The 17,885-nt window shown below is 46.5% G+C and overlaps 1 protein-coding gene and 1 long non-coding RNA gene across 3 annotated transcripts in view; one reads left to right on the forward strand and one right to left on the reverse strand.

Annotated features, from left to right (window-relative positions):
- SPNS2 (sphingolipid transporter 2) overlaps nucleotides 1-10,571 on the forward strand; it is a 128,378-nt gene extending 117,807 nt beyond the window's left edge. The window contains exons 12-14 of one of the 2 annotated variants that reach the window (XM_030472707.1): nucleotides 3,567-3,669; nucleotides 8,658-8,704; nucleotides 10,483-10,571. In XM_030472707.1, the coding sequence (XP_030328567.1) occupies nucleotides 3,567-3,669; nucleotides 8,658-8,704; nucleotides 10,483-10,492 (160 nt within the window). In that variant the 3' untranslated portion in view covers nucleotides 10,493-10,571. The remainder of the gene's footprint in view (nucleotides 1-3,566; nucleotides 3,670-8,657; nucleotides 8,705-10,482) is intronic. The other variant, XM_030472708.1, reaches the window with a different exon arrangement.
- On the reverse strand, nucleotides 55-16,261 carry LOC115602018. The gene is made up of 5 exons (XR_003989563.1): nucleotides 14,665-16,261; nucleotides 12,066-12,176; nucleotides 10,533-10,669; nucleotides 6,552-6,722; nucleotides 55-2,507 (listed from the first exon to the last, which is right to left on the reverse strand). It is a non-coding gene; the product is annotated as an uncharacterized LOC115602018 (long non-coding RNA).
- Nucleotides 16,262-17,885: the final 1,624 nt, after the last annotated feature.

Raw genomic sequence — 17,885 nt, forward strand, 5'->3', positions numbered from 1 at the left:
CCCCTCCATTAGCAGTGTCACAGGTATTACACTGGCGCACTAGAGTGGTGCAGAGCTTGTGCCATTCTGGGAGTTGGCATCACTAAAAAGAGCATTTCTTCTGTGAAATATTTTAAGATGTATTGCAAGGGGTTTTTTTAAGAGGCTGGACACTTACTATAGAGATACATCTCAGTGCTGCATCAAAACAGAGTTTGGATTTGATTTCACAGCCAGCAAGTGGTTTTTAACAACACCCATAAACGGATATTTGAGGAACACTTCACTCACTGCTGATATTTAGCTATTTAGGGGAATAATGTGATTGCTTTTAGTTTTTACTTTACAAAAGAACAGCAATAATTGAACATTGCCAACAGTGATAGAAACAATGCTTTCTTACCCCAGATAAAAGATATCCTTGGCCTTTGAAAGCATGTGAATTTACAGCAAAAAGCCTAGATTAGGATGCAGAGGATCTGTCATGATTGGAAGGAGGCAAGGGCTGTGTTTTGAATATCTGAGGGTGGCATGATAAAGACCATGCATCTGCAGATGGAATTATATGGTTATATGGAATTAAAGAATTGAGAATATAAAGGGAAGAAGTGGTGAAAGTGTAAGTAGTTCTATTATTGGTGGAAAAAGCCTGGGGTTTTTTCTCCCTGTTCACTAGCCATGGTTGTAACTCCATAAACAGAGCAAATACTGGAATGCAACAGCTTGGGACTGGATGAATTTTAAATGCTGGTTTGGTTCTTCAGTTGGGAGCTACTGGTTTCATGCAGATGGAAAATATGGTCTCATATAGGAAAAAACCACTGATTTGTTCTGCTGCTTTAGTCAATTTGCAGATTTCCTGCAGGTTAGGCAGGAAGATGCCAAAGGTCAGTTTGGTTGTTCACAGCCATTTGGAGCTCCATTGTGGTCGTTACTCAAAATGCTCATGGCATTTGAAATATGCTGTTCAAAGTTAATTGTTGGCAGCAGGAGCTTCGCTTAAGTACAGGCAGGAGGACTGAGCCAGCTGGTGCTGGCATCACTCTTGGAACTGCAAGCTGTGGAAGAGGCTGCAGGCAGAACTTCATGGTTCTCCCAGCCCATCAATTCTCCACATACACTGACCTTGTGAGGTTAATCTTCTGCACCACCAAGAAAGGAAAACAATATTCCTAGACTATTCCTAGCTATTTAAGTGCTGTTCTGCAGCAAGAATGGAATTTCTCCATGTGCCTGAAGTTATAAGGTGGCAAAGTGTCCTTGTCCAAAAGCAGCACCAGAACAAGAACTGCTTGGAGTCCTACTGCTGTCTTGGCTACCGACTCTGCTGCAAGCTTCAGGAAGCCAGATGCTGTCCCTAAAAACAGGATTGAAAGCACTTGCCCACAAGGTACAAGGGGCACTTAAATCATATGCTTACAGTGGATTCAATATGTCAATTTGCATAGTCATTGCAAAGGACAGTTCTTGGCAGGGAGGGACCTTCATCAGGCAGGAGGTATTTTAAACTCTTGCCAAGACAGTTTCTTTGCTAAGGCTACCCTGGCACAGATAGGAAATCTGATCAGATTCCATGCAGGTGACTGAGCCACTGAACAGAAGGCAGCTTTCCAAGACAGAAACCCTTCCTGACACAAGGAAATAGAAGAAATCATGCAAAATTCAGCCTTGCTAGTCTGTTTCCTGAAGCCTGGAACGGTCACAGAGCATCTTATGAAGGTATTGACTTTTATCAAGAGTAGATGACCTCTTCATGTGGAGAAATCTGCAAGGCAGGTTTTCAGCAAGCTGTGACTGTAGGTGTGTTAGAGGAAGTTACTTGTGGTTGGGTCCTTGGCCTGAATGCTGGGGGGACATTTTGTCCCCAAACAGAGACACTTCTAATGCTTCAGGAAGGACCATCCAAAGTGCTCTGGCTTGGTCATTTACTGAGTTGCTGCCAGACCACTACCACATGCCAGGCAGGGCTTGCCCAGACTGTTGCGGTGGAGCAAAACAGGACAATTCCTCATACCTGGTAGCTTAGAGGCTGGTGAAAAGAGGGGTACCATGAGGCAGTTCTTGTGGAGGAAAAGAAGTATGTTTGTAATCAAGTAGCATCAATCAATCAAGTTCTACAGGATTTTCTGTTTAAAGATTTAATTAGATCATACCTGCTTTTTTGTCATGTTTTATCCCCTTTCTCATTCAATCATACCAAGAAAAATCAAGACTTCCTCTTTCCTCCATTATTTCAGTGGATGTAAGAATATGATGTTACCAACATCTTCCATGGTGTTGAAATCCTACCACCTTAAATCTGAGCCCTTCAATATCTGGCAGAATGATACATTCAGATACAGACTCAGGTACAGAGTTGTGAGAGCTTCAGAGACCCTCATCTTCCCTAACTTGAGGAGTCCACATGAGCGTGCCCCCGCAGGGCTGTAAGGCAGGAGTTAACTCTGGAGTTCATTTCCATCTGTGTCCTTGATACCCAAATGAGTGCTGTTGTCTGCTCGTAGTCACATCTGTTCTCTTGCAGCTGCCTGGAAAAATAGAGGGAAAGGTTATTGATTTTTTTTTTTTTTTCCTGATGCCAGTTTTCTTCTCTGTCAAGAGCTGCTAAAGAGGAAATCTAGAAGCTGACCCATGTTTCTTCTTCTGGAGGCAAACATGCTCAGCACCTAGATTAAATGAACAGACGGAAAATACTAACATAGTCTGCACAGCTATAAGGGTCTGTACTGAGTAGAGAGAGAGAAAAAACTGTATTTGCTGTACATGATAATCATATTCTGTTGGCTAAACCCAGTGACGTGCAGGAAGAAAAGAGGATTTAAGCCAATTCCATGTCTCTAGTGCAGCTGGTGGAGCACCTGCCAGCGTCAGCACGAAGCTCCCATTGGGCTGTGTCCGTGAGAGCTGCTGCTCATTGCAGCCTCCTCCACCATTCCTGTCTCCAGAGGGAAGGGCAATTCCACACCAGTGGCCACTGGGAGGGCTGCCCACAGCCCAGTCCTGTTTGAGCCTTGGAGTGGCTCAGGTTTACACAAGCTGCGGGCTTCCTCTCCAGGTAGGAAAGAGTGAGCAAAAGCAGGCAGCAGAGCTACAGTAACCAATGGTTTCCCACTCCAGCACAAGCTACACCTATGCCTGATTTTCTGTTAAATGTTGTTAGCATCCTTTTCCTTTAGCAAACTGACCTCAGCTCCATCAAACAGACCCTGCTCCTGGGAGGCTGGATGAACCTGTTATGATTATCAAACCATCAGTGCGTAGACTATTTTTAGCTGAGCCAGTCCTGTCCCTGTACCACTCACAGAGATCTTTCTAGGTTGATGTATTATCATTGCTCACCTTTCCTGCAGCTTCACTTTCAGTCATTGTTTTCAGCTGCAGCACACCAGGAGCCTTTTAAATCAAAGCACTGAGTTTCTGCAGTAACACGTTGTTAATCTTGAGCCTCTTGTCCCAAAGTTACTGACTTAACTATCAAAATAGTTCAGTTAAAAAAGGCTATGCTTTCTGGAAGCAATCCTTGATTTGGCTGTTCTTACACCGTGCTCAGAAGGCAATAGGCTGTACTAAGGTTTCATGTTCTGCAGCTATTTTTTAGGGAGGAGATGGAGGCATGTAGCAGCTTGTTCAGCATCCTGGGAGAACTCTGTTGTAGAGTGGGGAACTGAAGCCATCTCCCTCCAACTGCAGGTAAAAATGGCAATTGTACCTAGTTAATGGAGGATAGTAATGGCTAACATTGATTGACATGTGCACTGCTTGATTAAAAACTCTGTATAATGAAGGGCACAAAAGGGACATGCTTGAACCAGTCTCCAGCCTGCTGGTTTTGCTCTTCTAACAGTGTCTGGCAAAAAGGTGGTGCGTTGTTGGGACCAGTATGTTACAAGTGTGATAGAAAGCCAAGCTGGAAGAGAACTCTGCAGTAGATAAGACAGCAGTGAGGCTTCTGCAGTGAGCAAAATGATAAGAGAAAGCAGAATAGCCATGGATGACTTTGGTTTAAGGGCAGAAATCTCTACATGATCTCAGTGCCCACATGCGCAGCCCTGCTGGGACTGTGCATTAGTAGATGAAACTTGGTATGTCTAACAGAGTTTGAATCAAAGTCCTCAAGGGAAATGTGACAAAATCCCAGTGAAATGCTGCTGTAAATCCCTATGTATGTGGTGAAATACTGGTGAGACAAAGCAGTAGGGGCTGAGTAGAGTATGAATGAGGTATGATAATGTGGTGGGTGTGATCTTACGGTGTTTCCTGGTCCTGTGTTACCTGTTTGTATTGCTGGCAGGCCAACTACAATAATCTTTATATCCTCTTGCAGCTGACTCTGGTTTTGAGGGTGTTGACAGTATGCAGCAGTGATGGAAAATATGAGTGGGATGATCTGTAAATTGTGTCAGTTTCCCTCCTGTGTTTACTGAAATGTTAATGTGTTTTGGCAACTGGCTTCAGCAAGGATTTATTTAAGGCAATTGATCCCTGCAGTAACAAGGTGGTGGATGAAGTGAGCCCAGTGCAACACACACTTTCCTGACATTTCTCCCTTTCTGAATCACAGCTGGTAAATCAGGAGGTGGTGGTTGTGCAGAGAGGGGACTTTGCTGTGCCTGAACTCACTTTTTACGCTCCTCTGCCTTCGTGTTCTCCTTCTTCCTTCCTGCTGCAACTACACTTGTCCTCTTACGTGTGTCAGGGAGACCCCAGTGGGAGCATGACTTCTACCCTAGGATTTTAACGTACATGATGGACTTGTGCTTGTGTGCAGTTGGAAATCAGGAAACCCAATGTGGAAGGCTGCCCCAGCTCTCCTAGTCTGTAACTATTTTGTCCATTACCTGCAGGAATACAGTGATGTCAATATTGTGAGCTAACCTCATGTGCAAGTAACTTCCTCTGTTCACTTATCAGGCAATAACAGTCACTGTTACATCTGAAAGTCATGCAGGGGTGGAGCTACAAATGATAATCCTTAGCCTCTGGGGTTTTTGCACAGGTTCAGACAGCAACATTAGTTTTGAAAGCTCCAGAGGAGTTTCAGTAGCTGGATTTGCAGAATGCTGCACCAGGCTGGCTGCTAATCATCACTGATACACAGGTGGAGCATGTCATTGGCTCTAATGCTTTGATGCAAAAAACCCCCCTCTTTAACTAGCTGTATTTGAAAAGGAGATTTGTTTTTCACAGATTTAAGGCCAGGAAGTCTCATTACCTTCAAGGATGTCCATGTTCCTCACCTTTCTTGTTCACAAGACCTTTCAAAGAGGTTTAACCCCCAGCAGCATCTGAGAAAGTTCAGACAGGGAGGAATCTGCTGAAGGGTGCTGTTGGTGACTGCTATGCTGGCATCCCTCCCTGAAGCACTGCTTCAAACAGGCACTTGAATGTACAGTTCTTCAGAAACACAGGATTTTCTCCAGCAACGTGAAGGAAGGAGAAGGATCCTTAATCCCAGGCTAAGGCTAGTAGTGTAGCTGTCCCTGTATACACAATATTCTTGTCTGTGAATGAGCGCCTGCTAGTCAAGAAATTAGTTATTTGCAGGCTAGAAGGACCCCAACGAAGCATTTTATTGTTGGTTGTAAAAGTTAAGTGATGTTAAGTACAGCAAGCTGTAAAAATTAGGACATTATTTCCTAATGTGCTTCTCTGTTACAAAAGCTAGAGCCTGACTTGTTGAGGTAGCAAGAAAACAGGGCTTTTGGAAAGCTGTAGGCTACTCAGTGTGTGTGTGGAATGAAAAGGGACAGAGCATTTGGAGAATAATCTCTGCAGAGTTCCTGAAATAGAGGCTAGCTGACCTGCGAGAGATCCTGGCCACGCATCTGTTATCTTAAATTCGTCTTCTTTTTCTTATGCAGTTCTCTAACGGGCTGTGAAATCAGATCCATTTTACATAGCATCAATATTTAACAGCTCTATTTAACAGCATGTAGTTTAATATTAAACAGACAGTCTTATAAATACTTCAGAATTACAGATGCTGTCACACTACATGGAAATGGTTTGATAGGATCTAGGAGAAATATTTAGGTTTGACAGGAGAGGAAATGATGGGGTTAGAAGGAATCAGCCACATCTTTAAACTGCTGGAGGAGCCCATAAAAACAACCAAAGAAGTTGTACAGCTTCTGTTCTTGAAAGGCAATTTGGGCAAGTTTCCTCCCCCTCAGGAAACAACCGACTAGTTCCCACCCTGGTCCCTTCAAGGAATGAAAACATTCACAATCTTAAGAAAACACTGCAGAGAAAATAGAACAATTTAGGAACCAATGTTCAGTCAGCAGATATCACCACATCGGAAGCGGCAATCTATTCAGGGTGGGATTATAGTTATTAGAAAGGCAAGCGGGACTTAAACAGGGATTTGGATGCTCTCGAGCCCTGTTAGCTTAAGTCCACATACTACACTGTAGCACTTAAGAGAATTTAGAATTTATTATTAGTGTTTTTTCTTTAAAAGATAAAGAATCAGAGCAGACTTGCATCATTGAAATGGGGCTGTGCATAAGCCAGTGACCGCTGTCGACAGCCCAGTGCTTCAGAGAGAATGAATAACTCCACCATCCCACCTCTTGGAGACTATTTCAGTTCCTTCTTCTGCCCAGTAGCTTCCTATGTGATCCCTGAAAGTCACTTCTCTCCCCAGCAGGTTCTCAAGTCATGTGGGGTGTAATTTCCCATGAAATCTTTCAAATGCAGTTCAGGATTAGCCGCTCCAGGCCTCTGCTCCCATCTGTAACCTAGAGATAAAGCAGGAGTTGAGAGAAATGTGTTAAAATGCAAAGAACAAGTAACTCTTATAACTTGGGGAAAGCATAAATAAGTGCTTCTGTGGGAGGTACATTTTATCCCATAGGAACCTGAATTATAAGTAATAGAAGAAGGAAGGTTGTGTGAATTTATGGTTCAGCTGTCAGCAATGCAGGTGGGTTCTCTGTGCTAAAGTAATGGCAAAACTTAACTTTTCCTGTATGTATTCTGTATCTTGTAAAAATGTGGGATGAATTACATGTTAAGGGACATGGCTGTCAAACATCTGGAGTTTTAGTAATCTGTGGTAGCTTCATAACATATCATAGTTTATTTCCTATTTCTAAAGTTGACTGTAGCATTACAAGGTTAAATGTTTTATCTTGCTGACGTGTGCTGATATTAAAGCACAGTTATGATGTTCAGTACAGCGAGATGTCTAATGCAGCAGGGTTACCAAGAATGGTACAAAGAAACTCAGATCAGCTCCTGCATCAAAAACATTTCAGTTTATGGCCTGGAAAGGCACAGAGGCTTCTGTGCATCTTGGAGGCAAACTTTCTGTGAGGTTGGTGTGAAGAGCTGTAGGCTGAGCTGGGCCGACTCCTGATGCAGAGATTTCTTGGAAGGTGTCCCCTAACCACTGGTTAATTTTATCCTGGAACACAAGGCCGAATCCAGCATCGTACCACTTCAGCAAAAAAGTATGTCCTGGTCAGGTAGGAAGTGTGTTTTTAAGGAATCGGCATTTTCCAAAGGAAAATGATGTTTCACTGAGTTCTCACCTGGGAGGACCTCAGGCAGTGATGGCTTCTGTGATCTTCCTGTAAACCTGCTCAAGTTTTTCACCGATTCAGAAACAAGCTGTGCTTTTGCCCATGATGGCAAAATCCTGCTGCACTCCTTTAAGGTGTAAAGTACTGCTGTTTCAGTGTATTTGTTACTTTAAGTTAGCACAGCCAATGGTATGAGAAGACTCTTTGTGACTCAGATTTATTCTCCAGTTGGCCAAGTACAGCTAAGAGTACATTTGGGTGAAAGCATTCAAACATGCCAGGTTCTTAGGTGAGCTGCAGGTTTTCCAGTGTCACTGTAAGAATCCAGGAGCTCCCACTGAGGTCAGTGAGCATCAGAGAGAGAAAACAAGGCCCAAAGGTCTTAGAGTCAGAGGGTGACTTGTCATTCTTAGAGTCTGCACAGCGCCCTGCTGGGATTAACACTATCAAAAGGCTCCTGTCCCTCAGTAACCACAGTCTGGGAAGGCGTGAGCAGTGTGGGGCAGGAGAAGAGGTGAGCTGCTGCAGCAGGAAGGCTGGATTGCACAGGGCACGTGCTGCAGGGAATAGGAGCAGAGCGAAGGGCTGAACTCTGTAAATCACTGCCCTGGGTATCCCTTGGAGCTGTTCCCCTCAGATGGAGGTGCAGGACACCACCTTGCTGAGGCCAGCTTCTGCCTGGTGCCCCTGCAGTCCCCGCTGGACTCCATCCATCACTTGGGAGCAGCTGCCTGGCACAGCAGCAGGGCTTCAGGAGCTGAAAAACTGGAAGCCAGCTCCTTTTTTCTTAATGTAATTTTTATCAGTGGTGACTGTTTACATTGGTGCTGTCAGGCTGGAGGAAACCATTCAGCAGCCACTGGATGAGCAATCTTGTTACTGGCTTAGGGAAACAATTGCTACAGCTGAATGCCTTTGGGACCTTCCCAAATCCTTGTCAATTGGTGTCAGCGATGGTACTTGGCATGTTCCAGCAATTGTCAGGATTGCCTCAGCTTTATACCCTTGTGCAGGACAGTTATTATGTCCTATTGCTTTAGAAACAGTTAAGCAACAGCAACCTGGATTTAATAGGCTGGTGTGTTTTTAGGAGCCTGCTTCTTTGCTAATTGCAGCTCTTACATGTCACTTTTGTTTTCCCTTTACCAGGGTGAATCAACTTGTGATGCCACCAGCCTCTGTGAAAGTTTGAGACGGTGAGTGACCCAAACCAGCAATTGGTTTCCAGCTACCCCATCCTCTCCAAAACCCTTTGCAGCACACTTCCCTTCTCAACTGGAAAGAAGTTAACCTTAGACAGCCACAGTCTGCACCTTTGCTACCTTCAACCCAAATGAGAGCAAATCAAGAACAGGAAATCCAGGGGTCAAGTGTCCTTTATTTTACAGAGTTGTATTGTGGTTATCCAGGGTCAGAATTTAGCACATATCTGGTGTTCCTAAAACCTGCTGCTGCCTTGCTCTTGGTCCAACATCAGCTCACCATCAAATGACCACTCTTATCATAGTCCACATTTTCTGCAGAGAAAGCTTTTCTGGCAGTGCATGAACTTGCACGTTGCTGCAAGGCCTGTCCCCACTGCAACCCCTGCTCCAGGGCAGCGAACCAGAGGGAGGGTCCCATTCCCTCTGCCCTTTCTTCTCCCTTGGGTCCCTGCTATTCTTATCACTCCCCAGCAGTCACAGCGCTGCAGCTCAGAGCTGACATGAGTGATAAACACTTCCCAGCGTTTTCCTGTAGCCAAATTTAATTAAAGCAAGTTTTTGAAGAGGAGATTTTTTCCTCATAAATTAAATGCATTGAAAGACTAATCATATAATCAGAACTCAATAGCACACTTAAGAATGGCCTGTTGGGGGAAAAGACTTAATGTAATCTCTAGTACAGCAGATGTGTTACTTCCACATAAGGGAGTATGTTCTGTTGTAGGCTAAGGATTTGATAGGCCTGCCTGGGCTTTGCAGTCTCTGGGCTGGATGTGTACTCACACATTATTATTTAGCAGCAGCTTTTAGACAAAGGTGTTTGTTGTTTGGTTGGTTTTTAATGCCTCAAAAAGTCTGGAAGAAAATATGAGTTAGTGGTGCTGAGACTTGCCTTATACAACACTGAACACTTGGGGCTATGCACACCAAGGTTTTTCACTGTACTTCTGTTTTGGTCCAGTTTTATACAGGTTGAGAGAAACCAGCCCATCATTACAGGGAGTTTCGCTATAACCCAGCAGTGACTGATTTTTAAGGTCAGGGGCAATTTCCTGCATAACATGGAGCACAGATCCCAGGAAATCCTGCAGCGAGAGAGCTGGTTATCCTTCCCACTTCACCTAGGAAAGCTGCTGGCCGATCAGATACACCACAGCATGCAACAGTGGGATCTCACCAGTCACTAGATGTGCTGACACTGCTCTTTAAAGCAAGGGTGGGAGAAAGCCCACATCTGCTCTGTCACCAGCAAGACTGAGAGCTGGGCTCACTGCTGGGGGTGTGCCTGTGGGACTGACCCCCCCTGACCTGGGCTCTGCAGAGCACAGCCATTTGAAAATGACCACTGAAGGCAAGAGGCAGTCCCTGTTTTCTTTAGTACACTGATGGGGTTGAAAACAGTCTAGGAAAACTAACCCTGTTTTCTGCTGAGCTGTTTCAACCCCCATCACAAACAGTTGTACCTACACAACTGACACAAACAAGAAATACTATAGACAGGAGTCTAAACCGGCTCCTGGTTCACCTCCTTGAGCAGCCTGAGCCTGGATCCCAGTGTACTTGTGCTTCCCATTCCAAAACCCTATGGTACATCCGAAAGTGCTCTCCACACAGGTTCAGTTTTGCCAGCCTTCAATTTGCATGGAGGCAAGGGGTCTCTTAGCTGGCCTCTGCCACAGAGCTGCAGTGCACATGCTCACCATTACCAGTCCTTTCCTGTGACTGTGATTCTACCCCATGAACCACCTTCATCTCTTCTCTGGTTGCAGTTGCCAGTGAAGGAAATGACGTGGACTCCTGCTCCCACCACCACACCAACCTTGAGCTCGAAGCCCTTCTGTACTGGAAACCAGTGGATCCCTCAGCTCCACACCACCTTGGAAGGGTTCTCCAGCACCAAATCAATCCTGCCACTGCAGCCTGCAGGGTCAGGCACCAGGACGTGAGCAGGGCAACCTGGAACACAAGAGCTTCTTGAGCATAAGGACATTCACAAGTTCCTCTGAGCATCAAAAGCAACTGTCCACTGGACCCCAAATGTGCTACCCAAGTGAGTGACTGTAGATTGTGTATATGGTTTTAGTTGTAGCCAACAAAGTCCACATCGTTTATAGGGCAACTTACGTCCTACTGAATGCTGTCATTGTGTCAGCACCCAGAGACTGCACTAGTTGGGGACCTATTCTGTACATCACCTGTTCTTGAACACTGAAGGCTCAATTCAGATTATTATTTTTTATTTAAATATGTCATAAGATGCTTTATCTCTGCTGAAGACATTAGATGACAGATATATATATATTTAGATAAACAGTTTTTATTTAAACATTGAAAATCTGGTGCTGCCTGTGCAACCATACCAGACATGAATAACGTCCACAACTCTCCTCATCTCAGTGCCCTGGGATCAGGCCCTGCAAGGGCACCACAGGAAGATTTCCAGTGGGTGACTTACCTGTCACCTGAGGCTGAGCAATGGGACAGAGGAGAGAGTTTCACTGCACTGGGTGTGCTGGTGGTTGTTACAGAAAGGCCCAGAAGAAATTTGGACTGAAACACATAGGGGCTCTAGAGTTTGCTCAATATGGTAAATTCAGCCTCGCCCAAGAAGGTTCACAGGTTCTTAAAGTACCAAAATCCACCTGGCTGAATTGCTTTATCTAGGGCCTGGTAGTGCAATACTGCTGTGCCAGTGGCACCCTGCTTTGTTTACGTGCATATCATACTACATGTATTGTCCATGCTAATACCCTACCACAAACAGTGCTTAGGCTGAATGCATGCCCAACCCCAGGCACAGTCCCAGGCTGCTCTTACTGCAGGGTCACTTTCATCCTTATGAAGATGCAGTTGAGATCTTTAGTAGACAAGGCCAGTGTCTGAACTGCATTAGTCTCAAATGCAGAAGTGTGTGTCTGTAAGTCAAAGTGCCACTTCACTGCAGTCTTGTTTCCTGAATTTGGCTTCCACAAGCCAAATTTATGCTGTGTCAGTCTGATGCTGGGGAAAGCATGTGAGCACGGGCCCTGGAGCAGGACTCAGGCTTCCAGAGAAAGGGCATTGGTTCAGGGAACTCCCCACTCCCTTTTTTCTGTTCAGATGTCTCCCACAGGTTAGATACTCCCCTTAGCACACAGCTTGAGTAGCTAGTAGATAAATCAGCAAAGGAAATGCCAAACTGGGAGCGGATGTGAGTTCAGTCTAGAAGCTTGTTCAGAGACACGGGAAGGTACTCTCAGTACATCTGGGGTTTATCTCCCACTCAGTTCCAGGATGTGCTAGGTCCTGTAGTACAGCACTGTAGTAGAGATGGTTGGTAACTCCAAGTATCAGCAAACTGGTTAATACTCACTGCAGAGCCAGTCTCTGCCCAGATGGGTCCTGAGGGTGACTCCTGTAACAATGTGAGCCCTTCCTCCTCCTCAGACTCCACTGGACTCTTCTGCTCTGTCACCTAAAATATCTGAACAAGAGCTTTAAGATTTGGCTAAAGAACCAGAGCCAGAAGTTTTCCTCGAGTGCCTGGGCATCCTCTGGAGAACAGTAAGCGGGTGCTAGAAATAATAAAGCAAAGCCAATCCACAACAATGCTTCATTTCCCACCTCGTGCCACTATTTACATTCCTAGGGGAAACACTCTGCAGTCTGGGAGCCAAACTCTTGGCTTTAAAGGCACATGAAGTTCTTATTCCCATTAAGAAATTCTTTGTTATGCTGTTTAAAAAGAAACAAAAAGCAGCCCAACAATCAGTCATTTCATCTCCGAGACCAAAGAAGATTAGCCACATTTCTTACATTGCTTTTCTGATAGGCTCTCTCCATTGTAGCATTTACTGTCAACAAAATGGAGCATTCCTGCTAAAGTTCAGAGCTTAGGAATTGCCTTTAACCTTAATTCTCAGGAGTCAACAGTGAAAAGGGAACTGAAGTGTGTACTTTCACTAGCTTTCCTTGTTGGAAACAAGCCACAGCCCTTGTCAGACAGGCACAGGCTGTGACAGGAGGCTGGCTTCAGCTCCTGTGCGTATGAAGGAAATTGCTGTGGCTTTGTTTTTACCAAGGAAAGAGTGAAGGGAGCAAGCCAGGGAGTGAGAAGTGAGTCCTACCTCCAGCAGTGGTGGAACACCAAGGGATCCCTGAATCCCTGCTCTCGCGTGTTCCAGGCTGAGAAAGGGAAGCCAAAGCAGCAGCTATGACAGCTCAGAGAGGATTAACAGAATGGAAACTTGGCCTTTCCTCCTCCTGCGGATGCTGCTGCTCCTTTACACTTTGATGACCCACATTTGAATGGCCAGAAGCTGCAAGGCTGCATTTCTTGGTTTAGCTGTGAAGGATTGTTCAGTTAGTGCTTCTATAAAGGTATTTGGTCTGCTAGAGGGAAACCAGTTCACTTAGATCAGGGGTCTACACTATACCTGTATGCTACAGTATTGTATTTATACTGGTGCTGAACTCTGGACTTAGCAAGCAATGCTGTGCTGGTTTCCCCTGTGACTCCATGTTAGGCAGGTACAGATCGAACCAGGCTTGGAAGCTGCTGGGGCCATTTGGTTGTTGACCTTCTGGAGCAGTGGAACAATTTCTGTTATACACATAGGAAGTATTTCTGGAGTGAGAAGTCTGGACTGAATGTCTATTACTTATATCCGCACTAAATAAGAACCCTCATTAAAATCAGCATTTCTGGGTTTATAAAGAAAGGCTGTTAATAGGAAAAGAGAATTAGTTTTTAATAAAGAATCCACATATTTTAGTCTCCATTACACTGAATGGGACAGGATTCCAGCCTGTCAAATAAGTCGTCGTTCAGGTCATTAAGGTTATGTTTGTGGTTCTAAACTTTAACACAAAATTAAATAGTCCCAATAAGGACATAAATACCTTTAAAACCACTGATCCCTTGTACACAGAATCACTTTGTGTGAGTATCTGGAAATTAAGAGTATACGAGCAGGAGCCCCTGAATTCATTTGCCAACATACGGGAAAACACTACCAGAGGGGCACTGCTCATGCCCTCCCCTCCCAGCACACAGACATCTCCTCAGCACAGGAGCCCAAGCAAGGGGAAAGATGTCCAGGGTTTGGCTGGCACTGCTGGGTCCTGCGCCCTGCTCTGTGCCTCTTCCCCACCTCCGGCCAAGGCTGGCTGTCTCCCATGGCTCTCCACAAGCACAGGCTCCTTCCAGTCTCCCTGTGCTCTATGGGACTGACAATGTCAGATGCAGCCTTCCTACATCTATCAGAGCTGTGCAGGGTGGCCAGAGTGCACCAGGGAGGGTCCAGGTGCCCCTCAGCTCATCGTGAGGCCTTTCTTCCATTCCACTCCACTCCATAAAGGTATCCTTTTAAGCAAGGATTAAGTCCCTCCACAGCTCATCCTGCATCTGCACCATGCACCCACTACAGAAGCAATTAGGTGGCTTGTACACAGTGAGAGAAACAGAGGTAATGGGAACTGCACAGAGAGGCAAGAAAATGACCCAAAAAGCATCAAGCTGCCAACCCAGATAACGCCAGCGGGAGGCTCCTGCTGCCATCATCAGAGCAGAGCCTGGGTGAGCCCCAGGGCCTCTCCCCTTTTACAGACCAGCCAGGAGAGAGCCTCAGGGTGACAACTAAACCCTGGAAATGAATGGCTGTACTCTGACAACACAGTTCCTCTCTGCACCCTCTGTCCTAATTGTTTTCTTCTCCATTTGCTTTATTGTTTGGTAACCAGCACTTAAAATCACTTTTACTACATGATGTACGGGAGTATTAGTATATTTTCTTGTTATACAAGGGAGGAGTATAAAATAGTTTTCTGATTTCTTTCAGAAGCAAATGACTATTTTATTTTTTAAGAGCAACTGATTGTGAATCTCAGAGTATAAAAAAAAAAAATAAAAGATAAATAAGCCAAATATATACCTTTATGTAAATTAAGAAATAAAAGTATTTAAAACATACCTCCTGGCTCTTTTTCTTGTGGCACCCCTTGCTCTGGCTGTGCTCTCCCGTGGTTGCTGACTGGACAAGGCTCCGGGTGTGGATGGCAGTGAGCCTGCTCGGGGCTCCTGTAAACCATAACCCCAGGAGTAGGGAAGGTCAGAGGGAGCACAGGAGGAGGATGACAGCTGCCTCTTCCCTTGGAGCTTCCAGCAGTGGTGGGCACAGTCACAGCGTCCTGCTCCATCTCTGTCTAGATTCTACCAGCAACACGCATCAGAGCTAGATCTGACTGATGGAAATGGCTGCTGTGGTGGTAGCTGTGGGTTGGGTGTTGGGAACAGAGGCAGGAAGCATCCCAGAAATTAATTCTCAAGTGGTTGTCGTAGTAGGCACCAGGGCTGCCCTCCTCATGGGGTCCTGCACCAGCCATGTGCCAGCTTCACAGGATGGTGGCACCTTGCTTGTGGGAAAAAGAAGGAGCTTTAGGAGCCCTGCAGCCCCCTGCCCATCAGCCCTGGCCTGCACCAGCAGCACAGACAAGGTGTGTTCGAGTCTCCCCTTACCAGAGGTGGAAGAGACCTCTCCTGCAGCACCTCCCTTCAGCATTCTTGTCCTGCAGCACAAGTGCCCAGGCCAGGCCGCACGTGCATGCAAAGTCGATTCAGCCTTTGCCGTGTCTGCACAGGATGACCAACAGCTGCGAGTGAGGAGGTGATCCCTGTGGGCAGGCTCTCCCCTGCCCAGAAGAGCCATAATGTGACCCTGTTTGCTGTGTCCAGGGGTTCCTCATGTCTGGCCATCCCAGGACACACCTTACAGCACAGCAGGAAAGTCACTGTCCCATCCAAGCCAGCACCAAGTGACCCATCACCCCCAGCACACACTGCTGGCCTCCTGCTGAGCAAGCTGGTTCCTCTAGTCTCACCACAAAGCAGACACTACAAACCATGCTAACACACACCCTGGTTTGAGCCAATTCTGATAGCCTTGGGACTTCTGACTATAAGGAATTACTCTAAGAGATACCAGAGAGATGTTACCTTTAAGCCCTTTTTCCACTATAATTTGGGGAGGGCAGGTTCTTCTTTGAGAAGGGCAGAAAAACTAAAACTACAACTCACCATTCTGCATGCTGGACTCAACAGAGAATGTTCCTGAAGACAGCTAGACCAGGTACGTGCCTTCCCTCTTTTAGGTGTCTTTCAGGTAGGTCTTGAGCCAGTCTCAGCCATATTTTACACATTTGCAACAGCTGGAAACGAGCTCAGGACACAAAACTTGGCAGCAAGAGCAATTCACGTAAAATCTCTGGGCCGAGGTTTGAAAGCTACAGACTGATCAAGACTGGTCTCATCTGCAAGGATGAGATTCAGAGGGAGGACAGAGACCTGAACACAGCTCTAAGCACAGGCTTAGCCTGGGACAGGTAGATTTGTAATCCCCTTTGCAGGGAGCATATTTTACTGCCCAGCTTCACCTGACGAAGCCTTATCCACCTGCACAGACAAGCCAACCTTGTTCCAGCCTTTCTGCCCTGTCCAAATCCCAGACTGGTTTGGGTTGGAAGGGACCTTAAAGCTCCTCCAGTTCCAACCCCCTGCCACGGGCAGGGACACCTTCCACTAGAGCAGGTTGCTCCAAGCCCCTGTGTCCAACCTGGCCTTGAACACTGCCAGCGATGGGACAGCCACAGCTTCTCTGGGCACCCTGTGCCAGCGCCTCAGCACCCTCACAGGGAATCATAGAATGATTTGGGTTGGCACCTCACACTAGACCGTGTTGGCCAAGGCTCTGTCCAACCTGGCCTTGAAGAACTCCTTCAAAAGATCTAACACAAATCCTCCAGTAGCACTTCAGCACAGACTCTTCTGCCAGTCAGAGCAATGGGGAGAGCCTTAACACACCTTAGAACCAAGCAATCGTGACACCAATTCAAGCAGTCCGAGGCTTCATGCAAGAAGCAGGCATCAGACTGGGAGCAGTGGCTGGTTCACAGCCCTGCTCCTGCCCGGGACAAAGGCCAGTCTCCAGCAGTGAGCTGCAGAGCACTGCTCCCTCCAGCTCAGTGCCCCGGGGCCTGGGGCTATATTCTTGCATTCAGAAGAACCCTTGAGCTTTTACCACTTCCAAAAAGCATCTAAGCCCAGGACAGCTGAAAAGAAAAGGCTTCATTAAAACCAAAGCATACTCTACCCCCTGAAGCCCCAAAGGTCCAGGAACAGACAGGACATGAAATCAAGTAAAATGAAACCTTTGCAACTGTTGAAGGGCACAAATAAGTGCCAGTGAAACAGGATTTGACTTGGTGGATTAGTGACTGCTTTCTATCAACTGTGCATCAAAGCCAGCCTGAAGTCAGGTAATTTGATTGGCAAAGGAGTTGTTACCAAAGCACAACTTGCACAATGCCTCCTGGCCCCTCGACTGCTCTGGAAGTGCTGGAGACTGAACACACACACACACATGAGCACAACAGCCTCCACACCGGCAAGGCAGAGGCCAAAGGCAACCTCTCCAGGTTGGGAGCTGACATCTGGCTCTACCCCATCACCATCAGAAACAGCTGGAATGGCTTCGGCCTCGTGCTTCGCCCTGCCCTGATCTCCTCCCAAAATGACAGTGACAAACTGATCCACAAGAACCCTTAAGCTCTGTGACCCTGGCTGAGGGGAAACACTTGCAGACAAGGCTTCACCCCAAAAGGCTCAGAGGGGCAGAAGCCCGTTAGGGGCCCACAGTACCTGCTCTGCCCATCACCTGCCAGGCTCAGGAGCTGGCTCACATTCCCAGAGAAGGGTGAGGTGGCATCCCCCAAACCAGAAAGCCTTGTGTGGCACTGCTCCAGGCTGCTCACAGCCCTGAGCATTGAGTACCAGCCTCAGCTCCCACAGCACAATCAAGCTGCTGCCCTGTTGCACATCCAAAGAGACAGCCCAGTAGGCTCTATAACACTGCCTTCCCACTCCCAACACATCCATGTACCTGTGTGCTCACCTTGCTTCCCACCCACCACACCTGCGTGCTGCTTCTCCTTCAGTTCTGCAGGGGCAGTGGTATAAAGTGCCAGAATGCCCCCTTTACAGGCACAAAAAGAAGGAAAGAAATTGTTAGTGAAGACAGTGTTCAGATCTGAAATCCCTGCTCTCCATCAGAGCAACTCTGGATCATTGAACACAGATGGTCCTGACCTGCTGGCCTCTTGTATGCTGCATTTGCATAACACACACAAAGTCATCACT

The sequence above is a fragment of the Strigops habroptila genome (genome assembly GCF_004027225.2).
Source record: "Strigops habroptila isolate Jane chromosome 13 unlocalized genomic scaffold, bStrHab1.2.pri S16, whole genome shotgun sequence".
Classification (NCBI taxonomy): Eukaryota; Metazoa; Chordata; class Aves; order Psittaciformes; family Psittacidae; genus Strigops; species Strigops habroptila.